General features: G+C 33.5%; 1 protein-coding gene across 2 annotated transcripts in view; it reads left to right on the plus strand.

Moving 5' to 3' along the window:
- Positions 1–1,072: 1,072 nt before the first annotated feature.
- Positions 1,073–20,287, plus strand: part of homer (protein) — an 84,017-nt gene continuing 64,802 nt past the window's right edge. Inside the window, exons 1-6 of one of the 2 annotated variants that reach the window (XM_085942709.1) lie at positions 1,073–1,185; positions 5,331–5,487; positions 6,861–6,992; positions 8,559–8,765; positions 11,941–12,012; positions 16,717–16,946. In XM_085942709.1, coding sequence (XP_085798835.1) covers positions 1,160–1,185; positions 5,331–5,487; positions 6,861–6,992; positions 8,559–8,765; positions 11,941–12,012; positions 16,717–16,946 — 824 coding nt within the window. In that variant the 5' untranslated portion in view covers positions 1,073–1,159. The remainder of the gene's footprint in view (positions 1,186–5,330; positions 5,488–6,860; positions 6,993–8,558; positions 8,766–11,940; positions 12,013–16,716; positions 16,947–20,287) is intronic. The other variant, XM_085942710.1, reaches the window with a different exon arrangement.

Here is a 20,287-nt window from a genome sequence, read left to right on the forward strand (position 1 = left end):
ATTTTACACTGATATAATTGCTCGTGTAAATTCAATGTTATGAAATTTTCTTATCATACACAACATACAATTAAAATAGGTACAGTTAAAAACAAAACCATGATTCGATTGGTCGATGGTGTGCGTGCAGATGTTTAGCCATTTAGTAAGTGCTACTAATAATAATTATTACCTGGCAATCGATGCACTCCTATCGCTGACGACGGTATACATATTCGTACGCATACAATCCACGAACCGAATCATTGTTTTGTTTTTACTGTACCTACATACGATTTCGAATATTATAAATATTTGTATCAAGTAGGTCGTTATTTATTTACATTGTGTATAGGTATTTAAATTACAAGAATGTTATCAGTAATTTTAATCTTCCAGGGTTAATGACGTTATCTTATCATGAAAATAGTAATATTTTGTAAATAAATATCTACTATGCTAGAGTACCTACACATTTGTTTATTTTTTTTGTTAAAATATCACAAGTATGTAATATAATATTATTATAAATTTAATCAGAATATCTTGTTCAAAATAATAATACCTACATACCCATAAACATTATTTTAAGTTACATTACAATTCATTTTTAATACTTAAATAGGTACCTACCTAGACACGTATGTATTCCTAAACACAATCGAATTATATGGTACTAAACTGTATGTACCTATTGTAGGTAGTAATTAAAAAAAGTCTTAAAACGACTTTTATTTTTTAGTTGGTTCTGAGAAAAGATGGTTGTCCTACCCTCCAACAAGAAGGTTTAGGCAAAAACCGGAAGGCGCTGTTGTCGACTAAATGGGAGGAGCTTGTTAGTTCACAATTTTAACACGTATGTAGCCAAGAAGATGTTGTTCGAGTATACCTATCGATATAAAATCTATTTTTTATTTTGTTGATTTCATTAAAATGATAAAAAAAACATGGCAAATGTCTATATTATTATATTTAAATTTTCAGACATTTTCGACCAAAATAAATAAAAATAATTTTTTGTTTTCTGAATGAAGTTTTGTCAAATTTCACCTGGCCCTGGCAGCCCGAAATGTTTGTCGCCGTCAAGTTGGCAGCGCTCAGTCTAGCAGTGACCGCTTGGCGTGACAGTTCTCGCAGAAAATATGAAACATTGCTAAAATTGTATGTTATTGTGTATTAAATGACACCAGGAAACGAAACAATGGGGTGAGTAACGGCCGAAAATCATATTTCCACCCATTACCACTCACCGTTACAGCGAAATCCCACCGCAAACGACAAATTTCCAACATTGGTTATGATGTCTATATTTTTAGGGAGGGGAAATGTTGAAGTTTTTTCGAAACAATATGGACAACGATCGTATTTTTGGCGTTGTTTTTTATTACCTTCACAGCATATGACTTGCCTCGTGTTTTTCTGACATAAAATGGTTGTTTATTGCGATTTTTTGGCGTTATATACGCATTTTCGTAACGATTTTGACAGCTCCTATGAGATCCGCGCGTGCGGTGATCTGCTAATTTGTACCCATCGCAATGATGTTTTATTGTTTTTAAAGGTCACTGACAGATACAATAGGGAGATTAAAATGAGGATATACCAATTAAAACTATAGCATTCTCACCTCCGTTTGACATGAATAATTCACACTAATTACTTGTATTACATTGACTGCAGAGATCATGGGATCATTCTGTAGTTAGCTGGTAAATTTCGCAATATGCTAGTATTGGAGTTAAACAATAAAAAAATAATAGATAGGTATTAAGTACCATTCTTAAATATTATCGAAAACATTTTCGGTATTTGAATAAGTAGGTAAGTAATTATTTTGACCATGTGTTATGGGTTTAATAGTCTGTTAAGTTAACTCGAAAACAGTTTAATTAATTGACAAATTAAGTTGCAAGTCACTATTCATTGTGTTTGATAGAGCAGTTTTTTGTCTTCAAGGCGTAGCATATAAACTTTTCACAGTATGGAAGTACCTTGATAGCAGTGGCGAAGGGTGAATGTAGGCTGTTAAGATCCAACATAAATAGTGCACACTGAACTTTGTCAGTCAGACGTATTTGTCTTCATTGAACTAAGACTACAGTGTGTAGATAGTGTTTGTTGGTTTTTAAAATTCAATCAAACCCCGCCTAATCCAAACCATAGTAGATAATAGTCAAAAAATAGTCCTTTATCTATAAAATATCTAAAATTACGTATGGTTTAATGGCAGGGCTAAATGAATTTTCAAAAACATCAACACCATCTGTAATTTTTTTTTTATAATTCAACGAAAACAAATATTTATAAGACTGAAAAAGTGTGCACTATTTTGTCGAATCGACCATATTATCACTACTATGGTTTGGTTTAGGCAGGGTTGAATTTTAAAAATAAACCAGCACCATTTGCAAATTGTATTAGATCAATGAAAACAAATAAGTTTAGTATGACTGACAAAGTTTAGTGTGCACTATTTATGTCAAATCTTAACAGCCTACCACCACCCCTCGCCACTGCTTGATAGACTTCTTAAAAGAACAGATTCTTCACCATTCACTCGTTTTGTATTGTCACTGGATTTTTTTGTTTTTACAAGAAACAGATGTTAGCCATTAGGTCCATACTCTGACTCCAAACACAAATTGAAAAAAATTGTAGTTGCCAGACCCAGGATGCGAACCTGGGGCCCACGGCATTATAATCCGACGCGTAAGCCGCTATCATCACCTTGAATTAAACTTTAGATGATACGTTCAACCTTGCATACGTTTAAGCTGACATCTTATTAATTATTAACAATTTTACTAAGTTTTCCACCCACTAGCGTATGAAGCCATTAAGAAATAAATAAATTTCTTTGATACATCTCAAGTTTAGTATGGAACAATATTTTTTACTGTTACTGATTGAAGAATTTTTCAAGTGGGTTTCAAGATTGTATAGAGGCCCAAACTGTTTGCTAATCCTCTCTATAAGGTGGTGATACCTTATATGAAAATTTTGAATACTAATTTTCCTTGCCTACTAGGTTTTACTATTTTGATCAAAGGAATTTAATTACTTAACACATCACTTGAAAGTTAATTGTGTAAACTATTTTTGTCTTACTTATATCATTGAAGATGTAGTTACTAGGTTCCCAACCTATTTCGAGTCGCGGTCCCCTGTCAAATTTTCATATACCTAAAGAAGTTTTTAATACACTTTAAGAGAAAAACACTTTAAAAATCAATGAACTTGGACTATATCCGACAGCGGCGAAGGGTAAAGGTAGGCTGTTAAGATCCGCCATAAATAGTGCACACTAAGCTTTGTCAGTCATACGAATTTGGTTTCATTGAAATAATACTACAATTTATAGATGGTAAGTATTAGTTAGTCTTTAAAATTCCTGCGAAAACTAAGCCATAATAGATATCTAATAGTAAAAAATACTCGTCTATCTATAAAGTATTTTCAATTATACAATTAAACCATACATAACTTTGAATATTTTATAGATAGAATAATATATTTTTTTTTTATTATAGTTTAGTTTAGGCAGGGCTTAATGAATTTAAAAAAAATAACCAACAATGTGTGATAATATGTATTCTTAATCCAACGAAAACAAATAAGTAGGACTGAAAATGTGTGCACAATTTTGTTGTATCACCCAAAATATACCAAAACTATTAAAGTTTGGTTTAGGCAGAGTTTAATTGATTTTTAAAAACTAACCAATACCATCTGTAAATCATAGTCTTAGTTCAACAAAAACAAATACGTATGATTAACAAAATTTAATGTGCACTATTTATGCCGGATCTTAACAGCCTACCTCCATCCTTCGCTACTGATATCCGAGGGTTCTTATATGCCGGTGACTTTCATCTTATGGAGCCTTCTCACCTTGATTGTGAAAAACTTTTCATGAGGAAACGGACTATCCGTTGAATGACATTTGCTTTTTCATCTACCACCCGCCATGTTTCCCCACCTGTTATGCAAGCGTATACCATGGCGTAACGAACGTTAGGCATCCTTCAAAGTTGTGTGCTGAGAGTGTCCCAGTAAAAACATCTCATCACCTTGGTTGGCGTGCACCAGAACGTGTGTAATTACTGCTTTCACATAGTAAATTATGGTCAATTCTCGATGAGAAAAATCCTTCTCACTCACTGAAAAATTTGGCAAACTTTTTGAAAGGTGAGAAATTTTCCCCCGTAGAGACTTTAGAAGCTCCACCGAATGACACTTGATTCTATTTATGTCAGATTTAACTGCCTACCTCCACCCTTCGCTACTGATGTGCACTTGGTAACCGAAAGGTCTATGGATCAATTCTATTATACACTTTTGCGAGATTCCTAGCTGTCGCGACCCATGCCTTGTATGTATGTATTTTTTTTCGACTTATACGAGGTATAAATGAGAACTCTACCATTCTGGGCAGTGGTGACCTGTGTGTCCCTGATAACTATCTTAGAAATAGAGACCATCAGTTGTTTATACTCCCAAGGTGCAGAACCAACCTGCCACTGGTAATGCCAATTGGGAGGGCGATAACTATGTTCAACGAAATTGCTTCGGGTGTTGATATATTCCACCTACGTGAGAATGAGTTTAGGTGGACGTTGTTTTATAAATTCTTAAAATAGGGTCTGCTTAACTCATTCGGTGTACTTCCTTGTACCTATCTAATTTATCTACTGATCTATCTCTTTTTTTATGTAATACTGTTATATTTATATATCTTTGTTTCTAAATGTCATGTTGTGAACGTCTTAAACTTATAATTTGTAATGTCCACAATATGTTAAAAAAATAAATAAATTGAATTGAAATTGAATTAAAAACTGTGCTGTAATAATTGGAGAGTAATAACTAAATTCTAATTGAGTCAGTTTATCACACATTCATTTTTATCTGAATTCAGGCGTTAATTGAGCTTTAATTAAGTTTTAATTTAAGGAAAAAACCATTTACCCTCAATTTAAATGATTTTTCTGTAATAACTTCTTTAATTATTAATAGATCGAAAAGATATTACACCAAATCATCAATCATTATACACCCAGTCTGTGCCTATTTTTTTTAATATTAATATTGAACCAAAAACATTCAAAAAACGTTTTTTGCCTCTCCTGTAAAATTTGTTCTGTGTGGGTTACGCCCTTTGTCCTAAACACGGTCGATATATTATTATATTTGCCTGTTATAACTATGTAAGTTTTATAATTCAGTATAACCTTAAACATTCTGAATGTGATAATTATTGAAGATGCTTCGAGGGGTTCAATCCTGTGCTTGCGTGTATTTCTAATAATATTTTATAATGAGTGTTTTATTTTGTATGTTTCTATGTCCAGGGAACAACCGATCTTCACGTGCAAAGCCCATGTCTTCCACATCGATCCCAAGACCAAGCGGTCGTGGATGTCTGCCTCCACTACCGCCGTCTCTGTCTCTTTCTTCTACGACTCCTCTCGCTCGCTCTACCGCATTATCAGCGTGGAAGGATCTAAGGTGAGACTAACCCATCAGACTTATACATGAAATAAAGATTTTATACTCTGTACTCTCACTTAAATATTCAAAATTAATTTTTTATACTAATACATATTTTTCTCTCTCTTCATCCATCTCTGTACTAACTTCTTTATTTCAGATTCTGAAGTCCACTCTGGAGATTTTTATTATTCTCATTCATTAATATAAATTGTTGATAATAGTAATACAGCGAAACCCTGTTTTTTTGTGTCCGTAATTCACACTTTCTGTTTCTTTGTTCTTCAGTTCGTTTCTGCAGTCCTGTTTGATTTTAGTACATTTATTTCCCACCATTTACATCTGAAATATTCCAAATTCAATTAAAATTACATATTAAAAATAAAAATTCAATTTATTTCAAGACATTGAAAAGAATTTCAGACGCATGTGTGCATTCTATTTATAGATGTCATGACTGTAGTGTCCAAAGCCAAGGTTACACAATGCGATTGTTTAAGTTTACTGTGTTTTGTTTGGTTACATGTAAATTGTACGTATTAAATTTCACCGTAGCACAGTTCGCCGTGAGCTTTCTTATCGGAAAGAGATGACTGTATACCATACAGTCTCTATCTATATCTCTGATTTTGGATAAAATTCATGAATTCAAGAATGAAAACCTAACCTACTCTACTATAACCTAACCTAAGAAATAATCCAGTATATCGGCTATTTTCAAAATTTGTTTACCGCTGACTTCCTGTAAACCGACAAGAACCGTGTTTTACTTAGAAATGAATTTTATCTCAGTACTATACGACTCAAAGAGGTTGGACGGTTTTTACTATACGACCATATATTTCCGATACAACATTTCACTGTGAAGTGTAATACGGTGAACTGCATACATACAAATTTCCGGACACAGTTTTGTGTACGCCCCTTTAAATAATGTCTCACCAAAGAAAAGCATTGTTGGTTTAAAAAATGGAACATTCTTGAAAAGGTGAATGAACACGTTGACACAATAATAATGTTCCCAATGATTTAAATTTTTTTTACATTTTGAGATTTCCCTTTATTTATGTATCTTTTGTTTGTACCTTCGAGTAGTAAATCAGGGTTTTGTGTATTTCACCAACAGTCAGCAGTGAACGACAAAGTAGAGATCAATAATTGGAAGAAATTATTTATAACAGAAATCTTCTAGATTAATAGCAGTAATTCTATGAGAGCATTAGCTCGACAGAAGTCTTTCAGTTTTATTACATTCTAAATTCAGATTAATTATCTGGAATTACATCATGTGTTCGAAATTAACTTATTATTATTATTATTAAGTATTCAGTACGGGAAAAATTTTGGCGGTTAATTGAGGAGACTATTACATATTATTTTTTTCTTTTCAGGCTGTCATCAACAGCACGATCACTCCCAACATGACATTCACGAAGACCTCACAGAAATTTGGTCAATGGTCTGATTTAAGAGCTAACACTGTCTACGGACTCGGTTTCTCCTCGGAGGCTGAACTTGGAAAGGTTTGTACCATTACTATTGCTAAACTTTTTCAAAAGTTTCATTTTACTTTCATGTTGCCGAAATAGAAGTCTAGGAGAAGGAGTGGTAGCCCTCATAGTTCAATGTGTAAGACATTTGTTTTGCTGTAGTGGTAAGAGGAAAATACAACAATCTGATAAAGAGCTTTTGCAGGTGATAAGAGAAAATTATTATTCTCGGTAAATCAACACCAGACTGTCTATCTTGACCATGTATTGTGAAGCGGAAGCTCCATGTTGTGTATTCTAATGTAAGTGTAAATCGGGTACATTAAGAAGGTGAACGTCACAGTTTTGGAATAAATAGTAAAGATGACATGTTTTTTGTGGTAATGAAAATTTTGGTCTCTATTTACACTCGACAAAGCTCACCATGTGAGCGTAACTGTAGACGTTTACCCAACTCTAAAACCGACATATTATTGTCTGTGGTCATTTGTATGGCGCAGACAATATTACTAAGCGGAAATGAGAGTTAACAAATCAGTTGTATTTTCGGCCTAAGACAGTACAGTCAAATATCCACTCGTAACTCCAATAAATATCCAATTCAATCAAGATCATAATGTAAATTTTACATAACATAATGACGCCTGTACACGTGCATGGAATTACTGTTGGCAATTGTGCTTATTTTAAACCGTCTTGACAATAACTGTTTACCCGTAAAAGTGCTGACTGTCTCTCCAATTTCATTATTCAAGAGTAAGCGAGGCGCGATGTTGTCATTTTATACTACTATCTGACGGATCGTATTGAGCATCGGAGCTCAAAATGAGTAGTTCGTTTTTTTGCCGGTAGGTTCACTACGATCGCTCTACTGCGCAGACGCAGATCGAAAATAATCTTACTGTCACATTGGAAATTTGGAATCTTCCAATCTTGTTTGATTTATGCACGCAATCTTGCCAACTGCAGGATAATACATGTTTCCCCATACATTTTCTTACTGTGCACAGTACATCCATGCACGTGTAAACGGGGTATAACATCAATACCAATGTGTCACTATTCTTTAATGCCGTGCATCAAACATCTATAATCTAAAATGTAGTGCTACTATATAAACCCAAGAAAATACATCACTGTGTCATATTTCTATTGTGCCCTGAACACATAATATCACACACACGACGCAACTTTCTGCATACAAATAATAGATGTAGGATCTACACACCAAACAACAAAAGATCTTATGTTTATATAACACGTGTTGTGAAAAACAAATATGTAAGCATGACTGACAAAGTTACATTGTTTTTGTCGGATCTACACAGTCTACTTCCACCCTTCTACACTGTTATATGTAGTAAAAATTCGGTAATGAAGACAGCAATTAATTGAATTCAACATGAAATTACAGTAATGTTACACCACTTAAAAAAAATTTGATAGAAAACTTTCTGGGACTCCCAGATGTACTTGTACCCAAGTGCTTGCGTTGATTAGTGAGATGTTTTGTTTAAATCTCACTGTGATACTTTGGTTCTACCACCATACGAGTGAATGCATAAATAGTAAAATATAAAAATTATCGCTTTCTTTCAGTTCATTGAAAAGTTCCAAGAAGTAAAGGAAGCCATTCAGCAACAGCAAGTAGGTCAGGGTAAGACAGGCGCAGCCCACAATAATGGGTCATGCGGAGTGACCCCGGTAACGAGTGCCAACGCCAGCCCGCTCAGTCACCGTGCGGCGACCGAACCTGATCATCTGCTGGAACCTCCCAACGGAGCTATGTCCTTGCCTCCATCACAGGTAAAATTTGTTTGTTGTTATTTCCGTGAGCTTGACTAATCTTTATACTGTCTTGTGGATTCATTTAACTGACTGCTTAAAACAGTTTCTGTATGTCTTCTGCTAATTATGTGTTTTAAGGCCAGAAGCACAGTTATTGTTTGATGCTTATGTGGTCTTAAGCGACGCTAATGTATATGTAGCCAAAATCGGCCAGTTCAAGTGCCAACACCGCAACACTTGTGTACTTCCGCACACGGTGGCAGAAATGAGAAACACAAGTAATAGCTGTTAAAATAATCACTTAGTATTGTGTACTGTTTATTACCGCATTCCATTCATTTCTAAATATCTGTTGCCGATTGGTAATATTTCGGCCCCTTAGGATCAAAGAAACCGATTTTTAGCGATTTTGATTTACATGTTAATGGTACTGGACATAGAATGAAAAAGATGCTTCAATACGTAAGGTATCTGCTGAAAACACTTTCTTGTTAAGGCTATACCTCAGCTGGGGCACGGTCTAAAAAGATCGTGACTAGGCGATGCGCGGATTGTGTAAATGACGCGTGCCGAACGAAATATAATTTGTCATAAAAATTAAACATGCGTCCATTTAATGTTCTGTTTATTGTTCTATTAGTAACAATGATAATATATTCATTGACATGTTTTCTTTTTCAAGTAAATGGGTAACGTTTTTTAGTCATCTTAACACGATTTAAGAATTCCCGTCACCATTACGAAACAAATTGACAGTGTTCACAGCTCGACTTTCACTCTCCGATTGCCAGCGAGTCCAAAATTTTGTCGCACCTATAGTTGAAAATTATTTGCCGTTTCACTGAATTATGCTATTAATGTCAGTGGAATGTAAATTGACTTGTGTTTGGTGTCTCCTGTAAAGTAGAGAAAAGTACGATACGTTTCTTCGGTCGTAAGGGGCCGATTTGTAAATGAGAATAATGAATGACGGTCAGTGTGAGCGTGTTTGATATAGTGTTGTTTTTAAATTATTTTGCTCAGTACACAAGGTTTACACTATCCTCGACGTGTGTATTTATTCAATTAAACCACTGATAATAAAACCAGTAATTTATAATATTAACTGTGAATCTCTGATAATTCAATTTATATTGTGCAGTTTTAATTATTTTTATTCAGAATCGGAACATTTAAAGATAGCAACACTTTCGTATCGTATAACTAAGTTAAGTGTATTTATCTTTGCATCAGGCCTTAACTCTCCATTTGCAAATGAAAAACCTGCATATTGATCGATTATGTATTTTTTGATGTTAAATATTTAACGACTTGAGTACCTACATTACTTCATAATATTCCCTTTGGCATAGATGATATTGAAATTGCCGTTACCACAGACTTTATTAGCGTTAGCTATACTATTTTTATTCTTTCAGGGTAATATTATAGATTCACGAAGAATTACGTAGTAGAAGTGATATTATGTTGCCCTGTTAATCTGTAACTTTTACTTGTATCACTGGTTATGTATTCGTAATATAAGATTAAGGTATAGATATACCATCGTAAATCGTCAGGTGTTCGACTTTAGAACTAAGCTCATCTCAGTATGAAAAGTATGAAATGATAATATGTTAATATGTGGCGCCCCCACTCAGCGGACAACTTATACTGGTGGATCTATATGGTGATTCGTGAAAAATCAGTGAATGTCACGGCAGGAGAAATTTGGTCTAACTCCGATGTATATTGAATAAAGGTTATTTTAATACGAGTACATATTATGAAAGATTGACACCTTCTATAGAATGTCTGTTAACTAAAATAATATGTGGGCTTGATGCTCTAGTCTTGATACTCAATATGTATGTAAATCTTTTTAATTTTTGGTTGATATGAGTACGGTTTTACTGAAATTATATTATTCATTTTGTACACCTAACGGCATAAAATATCATCAAAGGAGGAGGTGACAGGGCTCTAGCCCGGGGGCCCGGCGTGGCGGGTCGACTAGTTAAGTGAAAAAACACACCACAATTTTTCTATAATAGTAAAAAAAAATCGCCTGTATCCTTAATGCTATAATTAACATTTTAAAATATGTGGCTGTGATATGATGATTGATATAATTAAATGATAATTCACGTGTAGAATTTTATTTTATAATTACTTAATTTAAGTGTGTTTCCAGACTTATAAAATGACTTATAAAATTACTTGGTTACCACAAAAGTAGGTCGCGATCAGTGCTTCATATAGTTGTGCTGAATGCCGACAACTCAATAAATCAACTGGATTTATTTAAAAATCACTTAAAATACACGAAATATACTTAACCCTAAGGTTCCGTGGAAACCAGCTGGAGAAATCCTAGATACTATAGAAAATCATACTGCCTTTAACCTTAACGATAGGTAGGGGGCCCGCTTAATACTTTGGACGCGAAAGACGCACACGGTGCGTAATGACCAGGCGGCCGATCGATGTAATTAACGTGCATTTTAAAGGGGGCAATTAAAATCTCATTATCTCTTCAGCAGCGAAAGCGTTAAGGATGTGGGGGCCATGGTCTATACATAAATAATATTGTCTATAATCATTTAAATGGTATTGACTATTAATTTTTGTATGGAAAGACATTGTATTAATTAAAATAAAACACTAAAAATATTTTTTGACTATTATCTATTATGGCTTGGTTTATGCAGGGCTTAATTGAATTTTAAAAACTAACAAACACTATCTACACATTGTAGTCTTGGTTCATTGAAAATAAATACGTATGACTGACAAAGTTAATGTGTACCATTTATGTCCGATTTAACAGCTTACCTCCATTCTTCGCCACTGATCTCCAGCTTGCGTCAATCCACTCCTGGATGTAGGCGTTTCCAAGCTAATTCCATTCCTCTCCGTCCTGTGAATTACTCTATAAAATAAAATTTGATTACTAAGCTTACTAAGTTTCTACTTTGTATGTTTTCTACATCTTGTGGAAGTCTATATTTGTTCAGCGATTGTCTCTTATTCGAGCTATGCGTCCTGCCCACACAATATAATTATGTGAAATAAGTATCATGCATTGTGTCTTGTTTTAATTAATCTTTTTAAAATTTTGGGTAGATTTAGGTAGACGGTGTAATATCCTCAATTTGATTCAGTCGATTGACGCTGAAATCATCGAAGTAACGTTGTGTTATTGGTTTTGTAGATGAGCAAGTCGGTGGAGAACGATGAACAAATGACTCATCAGAGAGCACACTCTGTTTCCTCCACTCTTCAGGTACATTTATCAGTCAACTGTCGATTCAAATCTCTTTTCATTTTCTTGAGTGTGCTTTCAAGTCATTATTACCCGCTGAGCTCGACTTTTAGCCGAAATAAAACACAACTGTTCCCAAAGTGAACGCAGACCATCGTTCATTTTCAGTTTCCAATATACTGAGATCGGTAGTGACCGCAAACGATAATTTATTGATGTGTGTCACTTAAAGACTGGGCAGCTAAAGGTAAATCAATGCGGGGTCGAGCTCAGTGTTATTACCCCTTTTGTATTTTTTTTTAAAGCGTAAACCCCCACCCTGCTCGTGCATCTTATATTATGGCCGTATATTTTTTCCCGTTTATTTTCGTATGGTAAATAATATATTTCCCCAAATTATGTGAAAGGTTACGTAACTCTTATTAATTACTTAGGAGCGTTTTTTCTTCTCATTTAGATTTAATTGTCTTGTTAAATGTTTTATCCTGCGCTGGTTTTATATATCACGATAGCTACCCATACACAAGCAGTCACTTAAACGGGAAAGACATTCTTTCCTGTGGGAAATTTGACAGAATAATAATAATCGTGTATCGTCAGTATAACACAAAAGTTATCCCTGAAGGGTATTCATCCCATTTGTTTGCTGTTTCCAAGAACAACTGCATCTTTTAAGCGTGATAAAAATAAGGTGATTTTTGACCATGTCCGATCCTAATAAGATCATATCGAGGGTATACTGACAGAAAGCATTAACTCATTAAAACAAGTTCTGAGATAATCGCAAAAAGGACTTTAATTTTTTTTTCAAAGCCTTCTCCCACGTAAATTTTTTTATGATTTAAAAACATTTTTTCTACATTATAAAGACTAACCTTTATGGCAAACACAATATGCGACATGTTACAAGTCCTGTATTTTGTATACGCAGAACGCATTAGGTCATTATCATGCTTTCTATCTGAATAAAGAAATAACAATATGATTTAATAATGTTTCTATTTTCTCACCATTATATCCTATGCCTTTGTGCATTTTACCTGGACGTAGAGCGTAAAATTGTATGGATTTTAGCATTTAAAATAGAAAAACAACAAAAACTGAAATAATGCGTTCTGTCAGTATACCCTCGATATGGCCGCCACAGTGTGGAGGTTTGTATTAACAGATTTTTGTTTTTACGAGAAATGTATGTTAGCCACGACACAAATTGAAAAACAATACGCGTATTTGCCAGACCCAGGATTCGAACCTGGGACCCACGATGTTATAGCTTTAATTAACTATACGACGCGTCGAGTGATAAGTTATTCATATTTTATTTCAAGCAAAGCGAATGTTGGTGCTCTTGGATACTTGTTGAAACACTGACACTGTGTCGAGGTACGGTGAACATTTGCCAGCTATGGGCCACACAAAGCAAATGTCACTCTCTTCACAATAGTGTCTGCTTATATTCATTTTGCTTGGAATATTGGGAAGGGAAGAATTACAAATAAAACTATTTGCTCTGGTCTGATTTATGTATCTGTTACCGTAGTCAAGGAAACCAACCTCTTTTTTTTTTTGACAAGACAATAGACACCAAACAAATGTGCCAATATGCAATTGTAGACAATAGGCAAAATTCTTGCATTTGGAAATTATTTTTAATTAAGTACAGTAAAAAATACATGTTTTTTTATTATTCCAGATATTTTTACTATACATTCACAATAAATTAAAATATATACATACCCATGTGTATGACAGCAAGTATTTTACAATAGTTTTAAAAGTATAGAAAAATATCTAAACTAATTGAATATCTCGTTTTTACTGTTCTTTCAAATTTATGACTTGTAAATTGTCTATGCTTCTGTCAAAAAGTAGAGGCTGTTTCCTACAGTCACGAGATCAGATATAGGTATATACCACTCTAGATACGTCATTTATTTCTTCTTCGATGGCGCTACAGCTTAAGTCAAGCCCTGGCCTCCTCCACCGCCGTCCTCCAGCCGAAACGGTCCTCCTCACGTCTTTTCCAGTTCATGATTTTTAGCAGCTGGTTGGAATCTTTTGTAATGTTGTCACCACATCATGTGCGTGGCTTTCCCACGTCATTTATTTAACTCTTTCAAATAAGCGAACGGTCACCTTTTTTGGTTTCATATTCTTTTAAGGGTATTAAATTTTAGCAAAGTTTGACTAAAATTTCTTATGCTTGGAAGATGTTATGTTATGTTATTCATTGAATGAACAAATGAGAATAATCGTCTTAATAATATATTATTTAGTTTAGGACTTGCTTAGAATTCCTATATCTGCATAGTTACCGAGCGGTTACTGCGTCGGCTTATGATATCATGGGTCCTAGGTTCGAATTCCGGGTCTGGCAAAATCATATGCTATTTTTAAATGTGCGTTTGGGTCAGAGTATGGACCCAATAGGCGGGGAGTGCCTAACATCCATTTCTCGTAAAAGAAACAAAAATCTGTTAATAAAACTTCTTAGGATCAGATATGGAGAAGAACAAGTATTTTGTGTATGGGTGACTAATTTCCATAAGTGATACCTACACCAAGCTTATTGGATTTTTTTATAGTAAAATTTATCACCATTTTGATCAATGTATGCACTATAAATTATGTATATAACTGTTGTTTTTTGTTGTAAAGCATATTGTTTTCATAATTTTGAAAAATGTCAGATATATAATATATTTGTCAGGAAAAATCTCAGTAAAAAACCTTTCGCCAAGTGGGATTTGAACTCGCGTGTTTTGCTTGTCGAGCAAGGGCTCGAACCACTAAGCTACCGTCCCAGGTATCCCTCAGATATCAGATATTTTTTAATACTTACAATAACTGAGGATGTTTTTGCATTACATCAGAAAATGGCTAGTCTTCGTATCAAGGTAATAGTCATTAATAAATTTGAACAACTACTAATTTAAATCATCGTAATTTAGTAAGATGCCCGTAGCTCAATTGGAAAAGCATACTGGCGCGAATCCAGCAGATACAGGTTCAAGACCTGTCGGGTGTCGTATTTTTTTTTCTTCTACAGAATGATTTTTTCTAGTGTGTATATGCATGAGATGTTTTCAAGTTATGTATATTCAGTATACAGAAGATTCAATCCCGTTCGGTCCAAGGTTTTGAGATTTTTTCTAATATGTATGTTTCTGAGGTTCATCCTACAATAACTAACTATATCGCACCCTCGCAACGAAACCGCCACAAGTCCAAATTTACGTGTTTTGAGTTAATTACTATGTTTCATTGTCTATCGTTCATAGTATATGTACCGAAAATTTCATATCTCTAAGTCATCAAATTCAAGTCAAAACTTCATTCAATATCTAAACATATTTCAAAAACACAGTACAAAAATGCGAAAGGTAAAAACTTCAAAGCTGATTTTCTCTGTTTGACGTTTTTTGGATTGTGGCAGTTTAGTTGCGAGGGTGCGATATATGTAATTGTATTATATTGGATAACTACTTGTGTAATTCAATGATAATGCATTGCATTGTAATAATATATATTATTTGGTATTGAATAAAAATAATAAAAAGTAAAATATATTATTTTCATTTATGAACATTATACATATATATTTTTTATTTATCAATCATCTTTTATAATATTGGATCAATCAAAACTTAATTATCTTTTGCTATTTAATTTGATGGGATATTTCATTAAGCAAATATTTTTTGCATGAGCATTATTATTTTCTCCGATCATTTTTATTCTTAAAAAATCTCTATGTTCTTAACTATATTTTTAGTTTACTTTATCCATGTACGTCTAGAATTTCTGAATGTTGATTAAGAGACAAGCAACCTTTCACTGCGTTATGTTGGCATCAGACGCGACTGCATACTTGTCCAATCTTTTCAAGTATACATGAACGTATGTGTAATAATATTGCACAAGTCTTTTGACTGTATAAATGTCATGAAATGTTTCAATTCCTATACTGTATACTAGCGCATGGATAAATGAATGTGAAGCAAACTTGCGCAAGTTTGAACCAGGCACAGTAATTTTTTGTTGTATTTTCGGCAACACCGTTGTTCCGTGTGGATGCTATATGGCCGTCATGTACCTACACTTGTGCAAAAAGAAAATGTGCAACTATACCATTCAAGTATGCAGTTATATTTGTAGCTGGCTTTATCTACCGGTTTTAAATGATGATTTAAAGTGTGACCGCAACTCGCAAACTCTATCTATTCAATTTAGTTCACGTTCACAGTGTTGATTCAACATTGTTGTTTGGAAACAAACCATTGGCGCTTAACAATTTAGTTGAAAGCAGCACGGCAGGCTTGTCGCTTTCGACTGTAGTGAATGTAAGTTGCCACTGAGGTTCTGTTTACTGTGTTGACTTGTGACAGAACCAAATATATTAACTCATTATTTGAGAATCAAAGATTCCATGAGGACATTATACTGAAATCATTAATTTTCAACATTTTTTTTTAACAAATGGGTCCCCACCCATGTGTAAAAAATGTAACAAAAATTTAGACAGGGGGTAAAATATCTAGCGAAAAAAGGTGATGATGGGTGGAAGGGAGTCTAAAACTACCGAAAATCGTGTCATTTATAGATGACCTTTACACAAGAATGCAAGGTAAGGCTTTATATTTAATTGGGGTCGCGTTATATGTCTATGCAAGATGCCATAAACCTGTTACTGATCAGTTGCTCAACTTTTCCACCCATTTACAGTCAGCGAACGAATCTCCTCAGCACATGGCGTCAGGCATGGCGAATACAGGGGGTGGCAAACGAGGTGCTTCGGCTTCCAGTACTGGCCGGGCTGCTCTGCCCAGCGTGGGGGGAAGCAGCCAGAGTCAGCAAGGAGCTCCTCCGATGACTGGCGAGCAAGACGGAGGCGGAGATGTTCAGCAGCAGCTCAAGTACGAAAACGACCGGTTGAAACTGGCGCTGGCGCAGAGGTGAGTCAGTTATCTTTAACACAATAAAATGTAGCAATGGTCTTTTATATAAAAATGTTTCTCTATGACCAGTGTTCCCTCTAAGCTGTGTGTATTCACAATCTTTACCGGAGCACATATAAGAAATTGATTACTGTACACAACTCAGTCGAGATAAAAACTTAAATAAAAATTCTATGTATGAAATGAAAAGGGAGATAAGTCACTACTTTTCAGCAAAATAAGAATGAAGTGTTTCTGTATGAAATTTACTATTTTTTCGACTAGTCCCTTTTCTTCTTTACATTATGGTCACTTTGGCACATTCATCTAATTTTTAATTTTTTAGACATATCTCTCCTTTCTCACTCAGAATAGTGAATTGAATAATAAATTGGTAAAGCTCAATTTTGTAAAATTATAAGTATGAATGACCTCGTCCAGAAAATTTTGTTTATCTAATAACTATGCCCTCTCAATTCTGGGTTTTTTCATTTTATGTCTATATTTGGTGGATTAAGCGCTGGTCTATAGTGTCGAGGGTCCCAGGTTCGAATCCTGGGTCTGGCAAGTTCACATATTGTTATTCAATTTGTGCATGAGTCAGAGTATGGTCCTAATAGGTTGAGCAAGTGGCTGACATCCATTTCTCGTAAAAATAAAATCTGTCAATACAAACCTCTATTCTGTGGAGGCCCATATGATCCTATTAGGATCGGACATGGCCAAAAGAAGAATTTTTCATTAGTGGGAGTATTGTGGATTTTTTTCTCTTGATGACGTGTCCAACAATATAGGATGAAGTGTATCCATGATTATGTATTAAATATCATTCATCCACAACAGTTGCACTGTATACGTTCGTGGTCTGCACTTAACTTTTTGAATCAGTCTATGCTTGGAATTACTCGTTAAACGACGCTCTAGCTTTAACAAGCCAAGCTGGTCCTGAGGTAACTGCCGGTAACTCAATATTATTCAATCACAGTTGGTTGCCTGGACTTGCAACAATAACTGGGGATTTGAGGTAGGAGGGATGAAAGCGACTATAATTGGCTCAACCAAGTGTCATTACCCTTTTACTCTTAAAGTCATGTGACTTATCTCCTTATTGAAAAATGTATAAACACTCATTATAAACATTTATGATTCTTTTAAATTTTTCAATTAATTCAGTGTTACCTGATGGTAAATCATAATGTGTTATAGTTGTTGTATCACTTTGTATTCACCACATCATGTGGAATTATGTATAAATAATTTAAACCATTAAACCAATAATTACAGAAAGGAAGAGGATTGTTTTCAATAAAATACGAACAATTTTCTTGATATTGATTTATTAAAAAATATATATCGCATATTGATACATAATCATATCACAAATAAAACAAACTGTGCATAACAGGTGTAGTTAGTTGCACATAACGAAAATAAAAATACATTATTTATTATATCACTAATGGTAAACAGAATTTTTGGTCTTATTTCTTGTAAGAAATATATTACATAGTTAATATCCAAACTATAATTTTTTATATGCCAAATTTGTCACTCAAAATAATTCTGTGCGCAAAAGTAAAAGAGAGACAAGTCTGAAAGATGAATATGCCAGAATAATCATAATTCATATATGCGTAAAGTAGATAAGGGACAAGTCAAATCAACGCTGCTGAACAAATTTTGCATATAAAAAGTTTTTATCTTTTTTATTAGACTTATCTCCCTTTTCCTTTAATTAATAAACTCTTTAAAAATATGTTAAATCTTATTTATCACAATTTTTATTGGTGAACCTCAAGTAATATTTAAATTTTATCTAATAAACACTGAATTTTTAACAATTATTAATGATATAATATTTTACAACATAAAGATCTATCAAATAATAAATACAATATTAATGGTATAATTAAAAATACATAATTCGTTGTGTTCGAAGCCTTAAAACAAAATAAAACAAAGCAGGTACATTATATTGTTTAGTGTTACAAATAATACTTTGATTTAGGGACTTTTTTGTATCTTTTTTATACAAATGTAATTTGGATATACATATTTTACTAAACTCAAGTATGTGGATAAGTGAATCTTGAATAATGACTTAAATATATGTAATCGTAGTTATAATGCAGTCAAAAAGTCCCTTTATCATAAAAAACATGAATTCGCACAATGATAATAAAAGTATACTTGATAACAACATCTTTTCGGATAGGTTTGTGATAAGTTTTACTATGACTTTAAATGTGTAACAGTGACTTTTTCTAGGAATATGTCATATCCCAATCTTTTTTCTAATATGTATGTTCAGAATAAATTTAATATTGAAATTTAACTTCTTTAAAATTTATGTTAACTCTTAATACTGTTTATATACTTACATACTTAACATTTTTTGTGCTAAAATTGGAACTAAAAAAAAACTAAATACATACCACTTTGTTAAAAAGATGTGCCCACCCTTTTTCTAGAATTAGCACTGTATCGTAATAATTAATAATGAATCTGTTCACAACAAGTAAAAAACACTGCAACTTGGATTCTAAATTGCCATTATGATCGTCAATGTCAATTGCTATATTCTCAGTATATCTATCTGGTGACTAATATGACTTAACCTCCATAAAACAGGTGTCATTTGAGTTGACTCCTTTGCACACGTGATGCAATAGGTATATTGTGCTGTCAGTACATAGTATTTGTTCTTTTTATGCTTTAACGTTAAGCAAATGCATATTGGGTGATATATGGGTAAAAATTCCCCTACTATGGCTATAATATATAGTTTATTCTTATTTACAAGCAAATTTGATTATTGTTTTATCTTCAATAAGCCTCGAATCATAATATTGAAACGATCTTAAAAGACAATAATTTATTTTAATTTATCTTTTCAAGGGGTTGGCTTTTCTAGAACTCACTCGCTACACATAATAAAGAAAAGCATAAAAAAACATTCTATGACTGAATCATTTTGGGTTGCTTTCTAGTTAGGATATTAGTCCACCAAAATTTATTATTCTGTGATTTAATTGAGACAAGTAAAAAACACCAAGTTGAGATGTATCATTATGACATTTAAAAAAAAGGAGATAAGTCAGCAGAGGATTGTTTATCTCGATGAACCATTTTAGGTTTCTTTCTAGCAAGGGTTTGCGTCCATCAAAATTTATTATATCTGTGATCTCTAGGAAAAGGGAGATAAGTCAAAAATATTAAATTGAAATGTATTACTATAGCATTAAAAAGTATATTGAGGAGATAAGTCAGTGAAGTATTTTGTAATAATATGAAAACAAAAATACTATTGACTGTGTCATATCTCCCTGTCGCTTTTTCATCAATTAATATACACGAGT

This window comes from Rhyacophila brunnea, unplaced genomic scaffold (assembly GCF_057557595.1).
Source record: "Rhyacophila brunnea isolate RB1 unplaced genomic scaffold, BYU_Rbru_1.0 scaffold_15, whole genome shotgun sequence".
NCBI classification, from domain to species: domain Eukaryota; kingdom Metazoa; phylum Arthropoda; class Insecta; order Trichoptera; family Rhyacophilidae; genus Rhyacophila; species Rhyacophila brunnea.